Source organism: Bos javanicus, chromosome 3 (assembly GCF_032452875.1).
Source record: "Bos javanicus breed banteng chromosome 3, ARS-OSU_banteng_1.0, whole genome shotgun sequence".
NCBI classification, from domain to species: domain Eukaryota; kingdom Metazoa; phylum Chordata; class Mammalia; order Artiodactyla; family Bovidae; genus Bos; species Bos javanicus.
In genome coordinates this window covers 113,074,525-113,088,135 of record NC_083870.1, presented here as the reverse complement: position 1 = coordinate 113,088,135, position 13,611 = coordinate 113,074,525, and the positions used below count along the sequence as shown (strand labels likewise).

Sequence of the window (13,611 nt, the reverse complement as noted above, 5' to 3'; positions counted from 1 at the left end):
CCAGAGCAGCCACTGGCCTTTCTTGCAGACTTCTGAGTAACCTTTAGATCTGTTCGTTTAAATGCCTGGGCTCCCTCTTTAAGGACTGGTACTGTGTCTTTTCCTTATCCCAATATGAGGTGCTAAGGCCTCATTTGCCAGTCATTGGATTTGGGGAAACTCATGTCTCCAAGACTTTAGAACTTTCCCCCCAAATCATGAGGCAACACAAATATTATCGAAAGGCAGGGGGACACTCTGATCACCATCAGCCTCCTGGAATTTCTTTACTTGGACAGTCAGGAGCAGAAGAAATGAAGGGACTTTGGAAACTTCCTACTTAACCTCTTCTGGTAAATCCCTTTGTAGAAAATGACTACGCAATAACCTACTAATTAATATTGAGGGGAGTGAGAAATTTTGATTTCTTGGGGTTGCTCAAAATGGGGCACATCTCTGCTAAGAACCAGGCGAGGGAGTTAAGGTTAACCTCAAAAGTTTTCTTGAGCACCGAGAGGGAAATTGGGGCACCGTCTTTCAAGCCAGGTGCATCTGGGCCTTTCGTTTGGCCAGTGGTCAGGAAGACTGCCCTGGGCCGGGCTCCACGACAGACACAGAGATGAACAAGACCCTCTCTGTTCCCGAGGCACCCATTGTCCCCTGTGGGAGACTGCCACAGGGCTGAGTACCACCCCACATGGCAAGGGCATGGTAGTGGGAAGACGGCAAGTGCCAGGGGAACATAGAACAGAGGGAGGTGATTTGGGGGAAGGATTGGCTGGGCCATTTGCTTCCTCCAATTTAAGGGGAGCTCCTTTTGCTGTAGAAGGTTCCCAAAACACCTCTACTTTAAGCTCTACACACCTGGGGTTCAGGGTGTTATCTTGCTAAGTCCTGGGTCTCTAGACTGAATGTTCTGTGCAGGCAGAGACTGGGGCTGTGAGGCTGACTGTTGGCCTTCTTGTGTGCAACTAATATGTGTTGGATGAATGAGTGGATGAATGAATGGCTGTGTGGAGTCTCAGCTAAGTCATTCTGGAACATGACCACTCAGCTTAAGAACAGGGTCATCCTGAACCTCATTCAAGAAGGTTAATGGCTCAAATGCTACACAACTCACAGCTGGTTCCATAGCTGGGGCCAACTTTCTGTGGTTGGGAAAGCAAAAGCCAGTAGACATGGCGGCAGCTTGAGATTTAATCTGGCGCTCACCTTCCAGCCAGGGGGCCCCACTGGAACAGAGAACCTGCCCAGGATGCAGAGGCAATCGACCAAGGCATGAAAAATCAGTGCCAAGTCAGTAGATAAAGTGGACAGTGTGGACCCAGTTAAGAATAACAAGAGCAGCGAGGGCAAAGCAAGCCCTAATTTTAAATGAAACACATAGGCTTTCTATGTTTCTATATGTTTAAGGGTGGCAGCAGAATTAATTCATTCAGTAAATACCTACTGGGGTCTCCCCCAGTGGCTCAGCTATGAAGAATCTGCCAGCAATGCAGAAGATGCGGGTTCAATCCCTGGGTCAAGAAGATTCCCTGGAGAAAATGGCAAATGGTATTCTTGCCTGGGAAATCCCATGGACAGACGAGCCTGGTCCATGGGGTTGCAAAAGAGTCAGACATGACTACAAATATCTATTGATATTTGTATTTTTGTATTTTATTTGTATTTTATTGATATATGACTACAAATATCTATTGAATTCCTACTATATGCCAGGAACAGCTCTAAGAGAAATAATGAATAAATCAAGCAATAAGTATATAAAGTTAGGTATTCACAAGTGCCATGAAGAAGATAAAGCAGGGTAAGGGGTTTGAGAGCCATAGGTGGGGGGCAGAAGGCAGGTGGATCTTTCAATGGAGTAATCAGCAATTATTTTCTTAGAGGAAAGACTCTTTTCTGTTGGATAGCTCTAAGGAGCCGCTTACATGTACTAAGGTTAGACCCAGAATCTGATCTTGACAGTGAAGTTACAGAAGACACTAAACCATTCTGTAAGAAGCAAGTAATTGCTAAAGTACTGGTTGGATTGGTTTCTGTGCTTTTTCTGGTTAGAGTTGGAGAAAGGGATGTCAAACCCCCCAGGATGTGGGGCATGGAGACAAGCAGCACGAGTATCTGGGTGGGCAGGAGTGGTCCTAGCAACATGGCACAGGCCTCGCTGAAAACAGGAGACACATGTCTGCGGGGATACACATGTCAGACCATGGTTTGTGAGCTTCTGGTGCAGTGGAACCTGATGCTGAACTGAAAGGTCTCTTTTTCTCCTTTGAAATTCCCCCAGAATAGTCCAAACGTTTGCATATTGAGGTACTTTTAGCTGCATGTAACAGAAAACCCAATTTAACTACTGTGCTTGAACAAAAAAGAATTAACTATCTCACAAACAGGAAGTCCAGAGGCCAGGCAATAACCAGGCTGCTTAATCCTGCTCAGTTAATTCAATGGCATCACTGAGGACCCAGGTTCATTTCATCTTTCTGTCCTCTGCATCCTGGCCTCACTTTCCAGTGACTGCCCCTCTTGGTTTCAAGATGGCAGCAGCAACTCCAGCAATCACATCCTACAACAGCATCCAAACTTAGAAAACGGATCTTTTCATCCTGTGTCTTCTTCTAAGACAAATGAACCTTTACCAGAGGCCTTGTGGAACATTTCCCATCACATCTCATTGATTACTATTGCATCATATTCCTAGCAATTACATTACATTACAATAGTCCTGAATACTCATTGGAAGCACTGATGCAGAAGCTGAAGCTCCAATACTTTGGCCACCTGATGCAAAGAACTGACTCATTAGAAAAGACCCTAGGAAAAGAAAGGTTGAAGGCAGAAGCAGAAGCGGATGACAGAGGACGAGATGGTTGAATGACATCAACTACTCAATGGACATGAGTTTGAGCAAGCTCCAGGAGATGGTGGAGGACAGGGAAGCCTGGAGTGCCGCAGTCCATGGGGTCGCAAAGAGTTGGACATGATGAGCGACTGAACAACAACAACAATATTCCTGTGCTTAGACCCACCAACCACAGCAGGTGTCGGCCCCCGTGTGGGCTCTGCTTTGGGCAACAAAGAAGAAACGGTCCACCTGAGGCAAGGTGGACCGGAAGGTTTAAAGCATGAGAAGCAGTGACAAGATGGCCAGAGCGGGGAGGGGGAAAGGGTAGAGACAGTCATTTGGAGGTAGAGAGGGCAGACAGAAACCAGAAGAGCTGGAGTCAACACTTACTAAAGATCAAACAGAAGAAAAGTCTTCTGAGACAAAGAAAGACCCAGGTTTTGCAAAGTGAACAGGCTGAATACATTCCAGGAACTATTGATGCGAGGAAAATGACAAGGGTGGTAAAGAATTCCCACCAGCTTCAAAGCAGAAAACGAAAAATACTGGTTCCCTGTAATGGGACTGGTACCAGCTTGGCCTTGGATTATTGTATTTTAATACATTGTGTATACTAAGTGTCTTTAAAACTTTTTTTTCTTTTAATTTTTGGCCACACCATGCTGCATGTGGGATCTTAGTTCCCTGACTGGGGATCAAAACTGCGCACCCTGCCTTGGAAATATGGAGTCTTAACCACTACCAGGGAAGTCAGGTATACTAAGTTTCTGAAGACGGTAGAACACCGCCTCTGTAGAATTTTGAGGGGAAATTTGGTCCCCAAGAATTTCATCTTCATCAGATCTCCTTTTGGATCTGATGGCAACTGGAAAATGTTTTGAGATACCCAGAAGCTTGGGAAACAGACCTGTCCTTGCTCTACAGCAGATTACACTAAAATGAAATAAAATTACATGAAAATGCAGGCTTCTAGAATGTGGCTGTCACAGCCTAGAGGGACTGCCTGGTTGCCGTGGAGCCTACCGGGGGCCCCGCTGTGGACCACACGGCCGCCGAGTCCTGCAAGGCGGCCCCGCAGGAGTGGCTTCTGTCGCCCATGCATCTTCTGCTCCTCTTGTGCAACGTCAGGAAGTCTGTGTTCGAGCCACATCCTTCGCCCAGCGGCTCAGACGGAATCTTTTACTTCACTTGGTGACCACTCAGAACAATAACAGCTGCCACCCTCTTCCTGAGCTAAACAACAATGGCTCAACCGTCAACCCTCCCGGACACTTGTGACGGAACAGCTTTTAGAAAGTTGTTTTGTTTTTTTCTCTCTCTTCAAAAGCCACATTGACCAGAGCAACGTGACGGCCACTGTCAGGGACCAGGAAGTGAGTCATGAGTCTGTCGCCCGAACGGCTCAAGCCACCGGGGTTTTCTTCTAAATGGGGAAAGAAGACCTGGAGACTATGAGGCAGATGGTTTCAAATTCCCTCTTCACCCAAAGTTGCCTTAAAATCTGAGTCTATGTTCCTGTCTTGACTTCGACACTCACCAGCCAGGGCAGAATCTCAACCACAAGAAAAGACAGGAAGTTTGCAGCAAACGTCACCTTGACGGTGGACCAGCGGAGGCTTTTATTTTCTCCTTTATTCTTCTGGGTAGGAAGGATGTCAGAAAAGCAGCGAGGGTGGGAGGGTCGCAGGATGGAGCTGTAGGCCCCAAGCACTTGGACTGTGGCAGCGGGCTGTTTACATGCCAGCCTTGGGGTCTCCCCTCAGGGCCGTTCCAGCGGACCCATCAGGACTGCTTGCCCTGCCTTGACATCCCCGGATGGAGGGTCATTGCAAAAGGCCTCAGGAACCCCAGGCCTCACTCTGGAGTCAGCGCTCCTCCTCCGAGGGCCACTTCCCTTTCCATGTCGGGGCGGGAGTCAGGGCCTTACGAGAAATCCACTCTCAGTGTGGGAAACGGGGCTGAGGGGCCGGCCCTCAGAGTCCTGCCCACCCCCAGCACCAGCAGCTCCACCTCCAGTCTGGAAGGTTCTCAGGCTCAAGGGCAGCTGTTGAATGAGGCTTAAATATCTGAGCTGCTGGGGACACTGTGGAAACCCTCAGCCCGAGGAGCTGAGCTGAGGGTGCCTGATCGGCACAAACTGGCCTCCTTCCCACCACCCCTGAGCACCGCCTAGAACCTTCTAGAACTCCCTTCCTCTCCCTTCCCCTCCCCCTCTACGGTGTCTCTGTGCCTCCCTGTTTCCCTCTTTTTTTTTTTTTCTATCAGAACTGCCCCCACCACTCATTTCAACCCCTCCCTCTTTCTTCTTTCACTTTTTCTTCCTCCTTATTTATTTTTTGTTTTCTTTTCCTTTTTGGGTAAGCATCTGGGACCCTTGTCCCTAGCCAGGGATCGAACCCACGACCCCTCCATTGGAAGCAGAGTCCTAACCACTGCACCAGCAGGGACGTACCTTCCTCCCTCTTCTCTTTCTTTCCCTGTTTCCCTCTCTCCTCCTTCACTGTTCCTTCTTTCTCTCTCTCTCTTTCTCCTCTCTCCATCCCATTTCCTGCCCTTCTTCCCTCCTCCTTCATCCTAGCTCGAGGTAGAACTGACTTAGCCTGGTTCACAGGTGTCCTCATCTTGTTCGAGGTCTGTTTCTCTCAAAGCAAATCAAGACTTCAAAGGCATGACGGATTTTTTTTTTTCCACTTTATGATATTGTATTGGTTCTGCCATACATTGATATGAATCCGCCAAAAAAAAAAAAACAAAGAGAATCAATAACCAAATAAATAAATAAAGAGACAAATAAATAAAGCCAGGCCGGCGGCTCCCCCTCCTGCACACCTCCCCGCTAACCCCGCCACTGACCACTGCCCCTGGTTGCGTATTTTACCTGCAGTCTGGGAGGCCTGATTTTGAGCCCCACTTTACAACAGAGTCACACCCACGCCCGAGACCACACAGCTGGCACAAGCTTGACTTGACCCAGCTGAGAACTGGGTGGTTGGCTTGCCTTCCAGGTGCCTCAACTGACTTACTGCAAAGGCCAAATGTCATCTCTGATCATTTATTATCTACAACCATGGAAGGAAAAGTAGCGTCTCCCTCTGAGAGGTTACATCTCCCTGCCTCCCTGTCCTCCTTCCTGGGACAGAATCCGTCCTTCTCTAAGGCGTTCAACGCCCAGCTGGGTTTGGACACACTTTCTGGGATCGAAAAATAGAAGGCTTAGCCAGGCAGGTCTGGAGCCTGGGCATGATGCCCCACTTCTGCGGGGCTCAGCGACATCCATGCTTTAAAGCACGGGGGTTGAATGAAGTTACGGCTTACACGCTTCCCACCCATCTCTGATGTTTCATAAATCTGGGGACGGTGGAGTGAGAGTAGAGTCCCCAAGGGTCAGGCTCGCTCCTCCACCTGAGCCATCTGGGGACCATCACTCAACTGACTTCACGAGGTTGGCAAGCAATAGAGACAGAGTGGCTCCTTTGGTTTTGACAAGAAGCGGGAAGCCCCGGGTGAGAAGAGCTAAGGCGATTAGACTAAGATGAAAGTCTTTGCTGCTTCACTTGGCAATGTTTCAGGCCAGATCTTATTTGGGGAGGCTTCTATTCTGGGGGCACCCAACAGACTCAGGTGTAAGGAATGAGTTATTTAGAAACTGTGGCTAAGCTCAGAAAAGAATATGAGGTTTTTGCCTCAACATGAAAAGAGGAACTGGAGTTAAAATAAGCCCTGATCAGTAAGTACTGAAGCTCCGACAACCCCAGGACTCAGCCTGACGGTGCGCGTGGTTTAACCAGCTCCTCGTGCACAGCTGCTCGGATCGTCTTGAGCGCTGTTCTGTTTTTGTAGGAAGGCGTATCCTTAGGAGTGCAAATGGCCCAGGCTGCCTTGGCACCCCCAGCTCCCCGTACCCTGGTTACTAGTCACCAAGGAGGTCCCAGGCCCAGTGCCCGGGTTGGGGAAAGATGCGTCCAGAGGGCCTGGTTTTTCTGAGATCTGCCTGGCTGAGTGTAGGCCTCAGGTAATGATGCCTCATCCCCACAACTCTACCCGTTGTCCGAGCCATGGGTGAGCCCCTGCTCCAAGACAGAGGATTGCAGAGAAAGCTGTTGATGGCCGAGCCAACCAGGTTCCCTCTCAGAACTGGCAACTCAGTAATGAGACTGTTGGTGGGAGCAGGGCAGACTCACCAAGAGGGGCTAAGAAAGGGGCCCCTTGCAGAGAAAGCCGTTGATGGCCAAGCCAATCAGTTTCCCTCTTAGGACTGGCAACTCAGTAGTGAGCCTGTTGGTGGGAGCAGGGCAGACCCCCCAAGAGGGGCTGAGTCGTGGCAGGTAGCGCCTGGACTGCAGGGCCCCAAGCCCTTCTGGTCCAGGCCCAGCCTTCTCCCTCCTTGCGCTGTGCATCTCCCCCAGGGCTGCCCACACTCCTTGCACACGTTAGCCAAACTGATTCTCTGTTCTTTTCGACCCCCAAAGCCTGGTGAGGCCCCAGGTTTGGAAGCTGCTGCAGGACTGGCAGCCGTTCCCTGGAAAACGCGATGTCACGGCAGCAAGGAGTGACGGCGAGAGGGTCCAGACCTGGGTGCAGCTTAAGACGGTTACAAGCCATGAGTGCAAACTCTGTACAAGAAGCCGCAGTCTGGCCTTTTCCAGCTTACGACCTAGTCATACTTAAAGTCTTCTTCCCTTTGAAGGAATAAAAGAAACCACAAGGGGAAAAAAGATCAAAAGCCCCGACTAACTTTTAACTTGAGAGTTTAAACTCCTTTCAGCAAACCACCAATCAAGGACACCAACCTCTGTGGGAAAGTTCACACAGTCCTAGACTTGGGGAAAATTCAAGGCCATTGAGCCCCACTGGCTCCCCAGGCAGGCCTCCCCTTGGGCAGTCTTGTCCCTGACAGGTGAGGAGCCCACAAGAAGACCACCATCCCAGTGGTGGGTGGCTGCCAAGTCTTGAAAAGATCGTCTAGTATTGGGGTACCAACATGTATTCCTAGTGGCAAGGCTGAGACATGGGGGTGTCCCAGACCATCCAAAAACATTCAAACGGGCGTTCTTTAGATATCACTGCAGATGCACTTGTGGGAAAGGACCAAGAAGCCAGAAGCTACACTCAGCCTGACCTGCGTGTGTGTCCATGAGAGTGCACTCAGTTATGTCCGATTCTTTGCAGCCCCATGTACCCCAGGGACCTGCCTATTGTCCAGTTGTCTGTCCCACTGCCTCCTGAGTGTGTGTTGAGTCGCTTCAGCCGTGTCCGACTCTGTGCAATCCCATGGACTGTAGCCCACCAGGCTCTTCTGTCCATGGGGATTCTCCAGACAAGAATACTGGAGCGGGTTGCCATGCCCTTCTCCAGGGGATCTTCCCGACCCAGGGATTGAACCCAGATTTCCTGCATTGCAGGCAGACTCTTTACCGTCTGAGCCACCAGGGAAGCCTGTTGCACCCTAGTTCTGTACAAAATACATCATTCCATTTATCTCCGGAATCAATGATTGCACGCCACCTCACCCCTTCCACTTTTACTTTCTTTTCAACTAACCCCCCTGGTCCTGTCATGGCTCCTTCATGATGTAGTGTCCCGACCCTCGTGTATCCTGGCCACTCTGCTCGGCATACGGGTGGGGCACCTCACCTGGTGGTGCCCCTCCCCAGGGGCTGGAGAGCTGAGTGTCTCTCCTCTGCCCCCACCGGCGAGAGCACAGTCTTCTTTATTCGGCCCACCCCACTGCTGTCTCGGGGCAGCCAGGTAAAAAGAGCTCCCCTGGCCTCTGCATCTCTGTTGTCATGCATTGTGATGACGCAACACCCGTGGGGCTTGGCACACAAACCATATGGAGGGTGGTTTTCCTGGGCTTGGCACACTTGGTATGTCCTTCTGTAACCTTTTTCTTCCTTCTCTCTCTCTCTTTTTTTTTTTTTTGCCAAGTTGCACAGCTTGTGCTTTCAGGATCTTTAGTTCCTTGACCAAGTATGGAACCCGGGTTCACAGCAATGAAAGGGCCAAGTCCCAACCACTGGACCGCCAGGGAACTCCCTCTTTAACCTTTATAATCAGGGTTTTATGTGTTCGGACTTTCCATGGGGAAATCAGATGTCATGATGCCTTTGACAGAACAGGTCTCTATGAATTCAAAGGTATTATTTCCTGCTCATCCTTAGGGTGATATTCTAGCCCCTCAAAACCTACGGTCTGCTGTCCTGCAAGCTCCCTCTCTTCTCTCCTTCACGGTCCACTTACTCTCATGCATTTGAACACATCGAAGAAAAGAATCAACGACCATAGTCACTTTTCCTTTGCATCTGAGCATCCTTCTTCCCTTTATTTCCCCTTCACACCCATGAACACAGACAGTGTCTGTGGCGCCTGCTCCATCACGCCCTGGAGCAGGTCCCTTTGCAGGATCATGGTCTGCCCGCTGAGCAACCCCAGCCAGGGTCCTCTAGGAGAAAGACAGGCTCAGACAAGCCCCACGTCTAGGCTGCCCGGGACACCCGGTTTCTTCCCTCCTTCCTCTTTTGCTGCCAGTATAGGTTGCAGTCAAGGTCACGTTTCGAGGTTTCTAAAAGACTCACCTGAACAGTGAATTTATCGTCTTCATTGGGCAGAATCCTGTAAGTGTAAACACAATTCCGGTACCTGGAACAGACCAAGGGCTGAGTTAGAACCTATACTTTTTCTGGACATCGAGGGGCCTGGGACAGAGGCACTGCTTGCCCCCTCCCACCTCACCCCCCACCCCCGGCCCCCAGCACTCAAGGAGCCTCAGGGGAAGGTGGTGGAGTCCCTGGGACATGGTTTACTTTGGTGCTTGACAGTTGTGTGGGTTGATCTAAAGGGGTCCTTCACCTGGAAGGGCTTCCTCAACCTCTGGGCTGTCCTGTTGGCCAAACAAAATGGAGCCAGAGTGGGTGTTTGAAGAAGGAACGAGACCCTAGAGGAGTTGAGCACAGTGGGAGCATGCCAAGTGGGAGGTGGGCACAGCCACAGGGGGGCCGCGCTGGCCAGGGGGAGGCTCACGTAGCTTTGGGTGGAAGTCCCCCACCCTCTGTGGCTGCCTCCCCGGGAGACTTTGCCCCATGGGTTCGTTCTTCCGAAGGCTGGCCATGATTCCTTCAGAAACCTGGATTTTCCCAGAAGCCTTAGGGTGAGCCTCAGGGTAGCTTCTAACACAGAAGGGCAAGGAATCCCGGATTCTCTTTCTAGAGGCTCAGCCTTCCTCTGGTCCAGAGGACTCTGACGTGGGAAGGAACGAGAGCCACTTTTTCCTTCCTAAAAGCCTTGAGAGGAAAGGGGGCTGTCAGGGCTGAGCATGTGGGGGAGGGGCCCATGGATGGGTGATCCAGGACAGCCTGGTGGCAGTGGGCGGCCGTGGAGTTCCCCTGGCTTGGCTGCGGAGGCCACAGGCGTAAGGAATTTGGGGGACACCACTTGGGCCTTACACTCTCAGTTGAAATGGCTGTTCTACCCTCTTACCCATAATCTCCCATCCCCACTTCGCCCACATGGGATTCTCACAGACCCTGAAAACTTGCCCACCCCTCTAGACACTCCGGCTCACAGAGGCTCATGTTGTTTCGACGATCAAAGTGATGCTTCAGTACAAAGCGGTCATTCATTTAACCCCTCCTACATGCCCAGCACTCAACACATGTGTCACTGTTTAACTAGATTTTGAAGTTATACACTAGTTAACAAAATTTAAGATCACTCAGAGAGATACAAAATGAAAAAAAAAAAAAAAGTATCCTTCCCCAGTCCTGTGAATTCTTTGGAGTTCCTACTCCTTTTTGTAAATCATTCCAGAACGTTTAAACATACACATAAATTGATGCATATCTTTTAAATGCAAATAACATCATATTACATATATTGTTCTAGAATTTTCTGCTTTTCACCGAAAAAAAATTATTAGCAATCTGTCCAAGTCATGTTCCAACACATGACCAGCTCATCATTTATTTGACTAGACCAAGATGATGAACAGCTAGTTGGGTGTGTGTGTGTGGTGTGAGTCACTCACTTGTGTCCAATTCTTGTGACCCTATGGACTGTAGCCCACCAGGCTCCTCTGTCCATGGAATTCTCCAGGCAAGAATATTGGAGTGGAGAGCCATTCCCTTCTCTAGGGGATTTTCCCCTTCCCAGGGATCAAACCTGGGGCTCCCACATTGCAGGCAGATTCTTCACCATCTAAGCCACCAAGGAAGCCTGGACAGGTAGTTATTGGGGGCTTTTCACTACTAATTTATAGTATTAGTATTTAAATGCTGCAGTGAACACCTCTGTTCTGACCTCTTGTGTACATTGGTGAATCCTCAGTAAAATCCTTTAGTTTCCCTTCAGTGAAAAGGGGAGAATAATAACACAGCATCAACTTTTTGTGTAAATTGAGCATTTAGACTAGTGCTCAAAACACACCAAACACTGCAAGTGCTGCCACTTGTGCGTGGTTGTGGATACGTCTCCAGAAGGAGAATGGCTGGGCGAAAGGTCGCAGGCACTTCATGTTTTGATAGAGACTAACCTGACCTGCCTCTCGAGAAATCTGTATGCAGGTCAGGAAGCAACAGTTAGAACTGGACATGGAACAACAGACTGGTTCCAAATAGGAAAAGGAGTACGTCAAGGCTGTATATTGTCACACTGCTTATTTAACTTATATGCAGAGTACATCATGAAAAACGCTGGACTGGAAGAAGCGCAAGCTGGAATCAAGATTGCCGGGAGAAATATCAATAACCTCAGATATGCAGATGACACCACCCTTATGGCAGAAAATGAAGAGGAACTAAAAAGCCTCTTGATGAAAATGAAAGAGGAGAGTGAAAAAGTTGGCTTAAAGCTCAACATTCAGAAAACGAAGATCATGGCATCCGGTCCCACCATTTCATGGAAAATAGATGGGGAAACACTGGAAACACTGTCAGACTTTATCTTTTTGGGCTCCAAAATCACTGCAGATGGTGACTGCAGCCATGAAATTAAAAGACGCTTACTCCTTGGAAGGAAAGTTATGACCAACCTAGACAGCATATTCAAAAGCAGAGACATTACTTTGCCAACAAAGGTTCGTCTAGTCAAGGCTATGGTTTTTCCAGGGGTCATGTATGGATGTGAGAGTTGGACTGTGAAGAAGGCTGAGCACCGAAGAATTGATATTTTTGAACTGTGGTGTTGGAGAAGACTCTTGAGAGTCCCTTGGACTGCAAGGAGATGCAACCAGTCCATTCTGAAGGAGATCAGCCCTGGGATTTCTTTGGAAGGAATGATGCTAAAGCTGAAACTCCAGTACTTTGGCCACTTCATGCGAAGAGTTGACTCACTGGAAAAGACTCTGATGCTGGGAGGGATTGGGGGCAGGAGGAGAAGGGGGCGACAGAGGATGAGATGGCTGGATGGCATCATTGACTCGATGGACGTGAGTCTGAGTGAACTCCGGGAGTTGGTGATGGACAGGGAGGCCTGGCGTGCTTCGATTCATGGGGTCTCAAAGAGTTGGACACGACTGAGTGACTGAACTGAACTGAACTGAACATTGCCTTCCAGTGAAGTCGTCACATTGTGTCTCCTACTAACCTGTCTCTTACTAACTGGATATGAAGGTGTATATTTCCCCATACCCTGCCAACTGGCTGTTATCAGACATTTTAATCTTTTGCAAATTTGAGAGATGATGGCTGGCTTTAATTTGCCTTTCTTTATGAGCAAGGTTGAATGTGTTCTTATAAGTTTAGCTATTTGTATTTCTTTTTCTGTGAATTCCTTTTCATGTCTTTGGCTCACTTTTTTAAAAAAAAATCATCTTTTGGTTATTTATTCATAAGATTTTGATATATGCTACAATATATTTTGGAGTTATTTATTTTTTAACACTGTATATTGATGATTTTCTTCTTAGCTGTATAGAGGTTTTATAATTTTATGTGGTCCATCTTACAATTTTTAATGCCTTTTAAAACAATGAATGTTAAAACAAAGTTTTGGAGAATGTTTTGGGTGATTTCACTTCCATGTGTCTCTTCATTTCACAGGAAAATTTCCTCTCTTCCTCTGACCCCTTTAATTCCCATCTTTCCCATTCCTATCCTGTCTCCAAAGCCTGAACTGACACCCCTATTGGCTTATTTCAGAGATGGCCAGGATGAAGCTCTAATTCAGCATCACCTCACTTCCCAGAGATGTCCCCGGGGAAACGGGGAACCGTCCCAGACCCCCACCTCACTCCCCCCCATGCCCACCCATTGCAGCCTCAACTCCATTTGTAGAGCCAGCCAGGCACACGTCCCAGACAGTTGGAAGCCTGTTCTGCTCTTATCTTTCACAGCGTGTTCTCATGACACTTCCTCCTGTAGATATGCAAATAAAGCCAGGGCGGAGAACTGTCTCTTATTTGGCTGAGGGCAGCTAATTTATGGAAGAGGTGGAACAGGCCCCCAAACATCAGCTTGTAAACAGAAAGAAAGAACACAGAGTCACCAGGAGGGGTACACATAAAGCGTGCAGAACAGGAAGGCCCCTCAGTGAATTAAGTGTGGCAGACAAGCCTCGATGGCTTTTTCAAAGGTGTTCTAGAAACACTGATATGGCTCTGTGTTACTCAGATGGATCAGAATCAAAAGCTAGTACAGCAGAAGATACTTTCCCCTTAGATCGTTAACATTCAGCATCTCCTATGCATGGGGGTGGGGGGTGGAGCACACGTCATCCTTGGGGCTGAATCAGTGGTCTTCAAGGAAAAGTGTGAGCATCACCACCGCCACCCCCTGCCAAGCACACCCCCTGGA

At 48.9% G+C, this 13,611-nt stretch overlaps 1 protein-coding gene across 1 annotated transcript in view; it reads right to left on the bottom strand.

The window, feature by feature from the left end:
* Positions 1–13,611, bottom strand: part of INPP5D (inositol polyphosphate-5-phosphatase D) — a 137,098-nt gene that overhangs the window by 107,574 nt on the left and 15,913 nt on the right. The window contains exon 2 of the mRNA XM_061412651.1: positions 9,400–9,463. Coding sequence (XP_061268635.1) covers positions 9,400–9,463 — 64 coding nt within the window. The remainder of the gene's footprint in view (positions 1–9,399; positions 9,464–13,611) is intronic.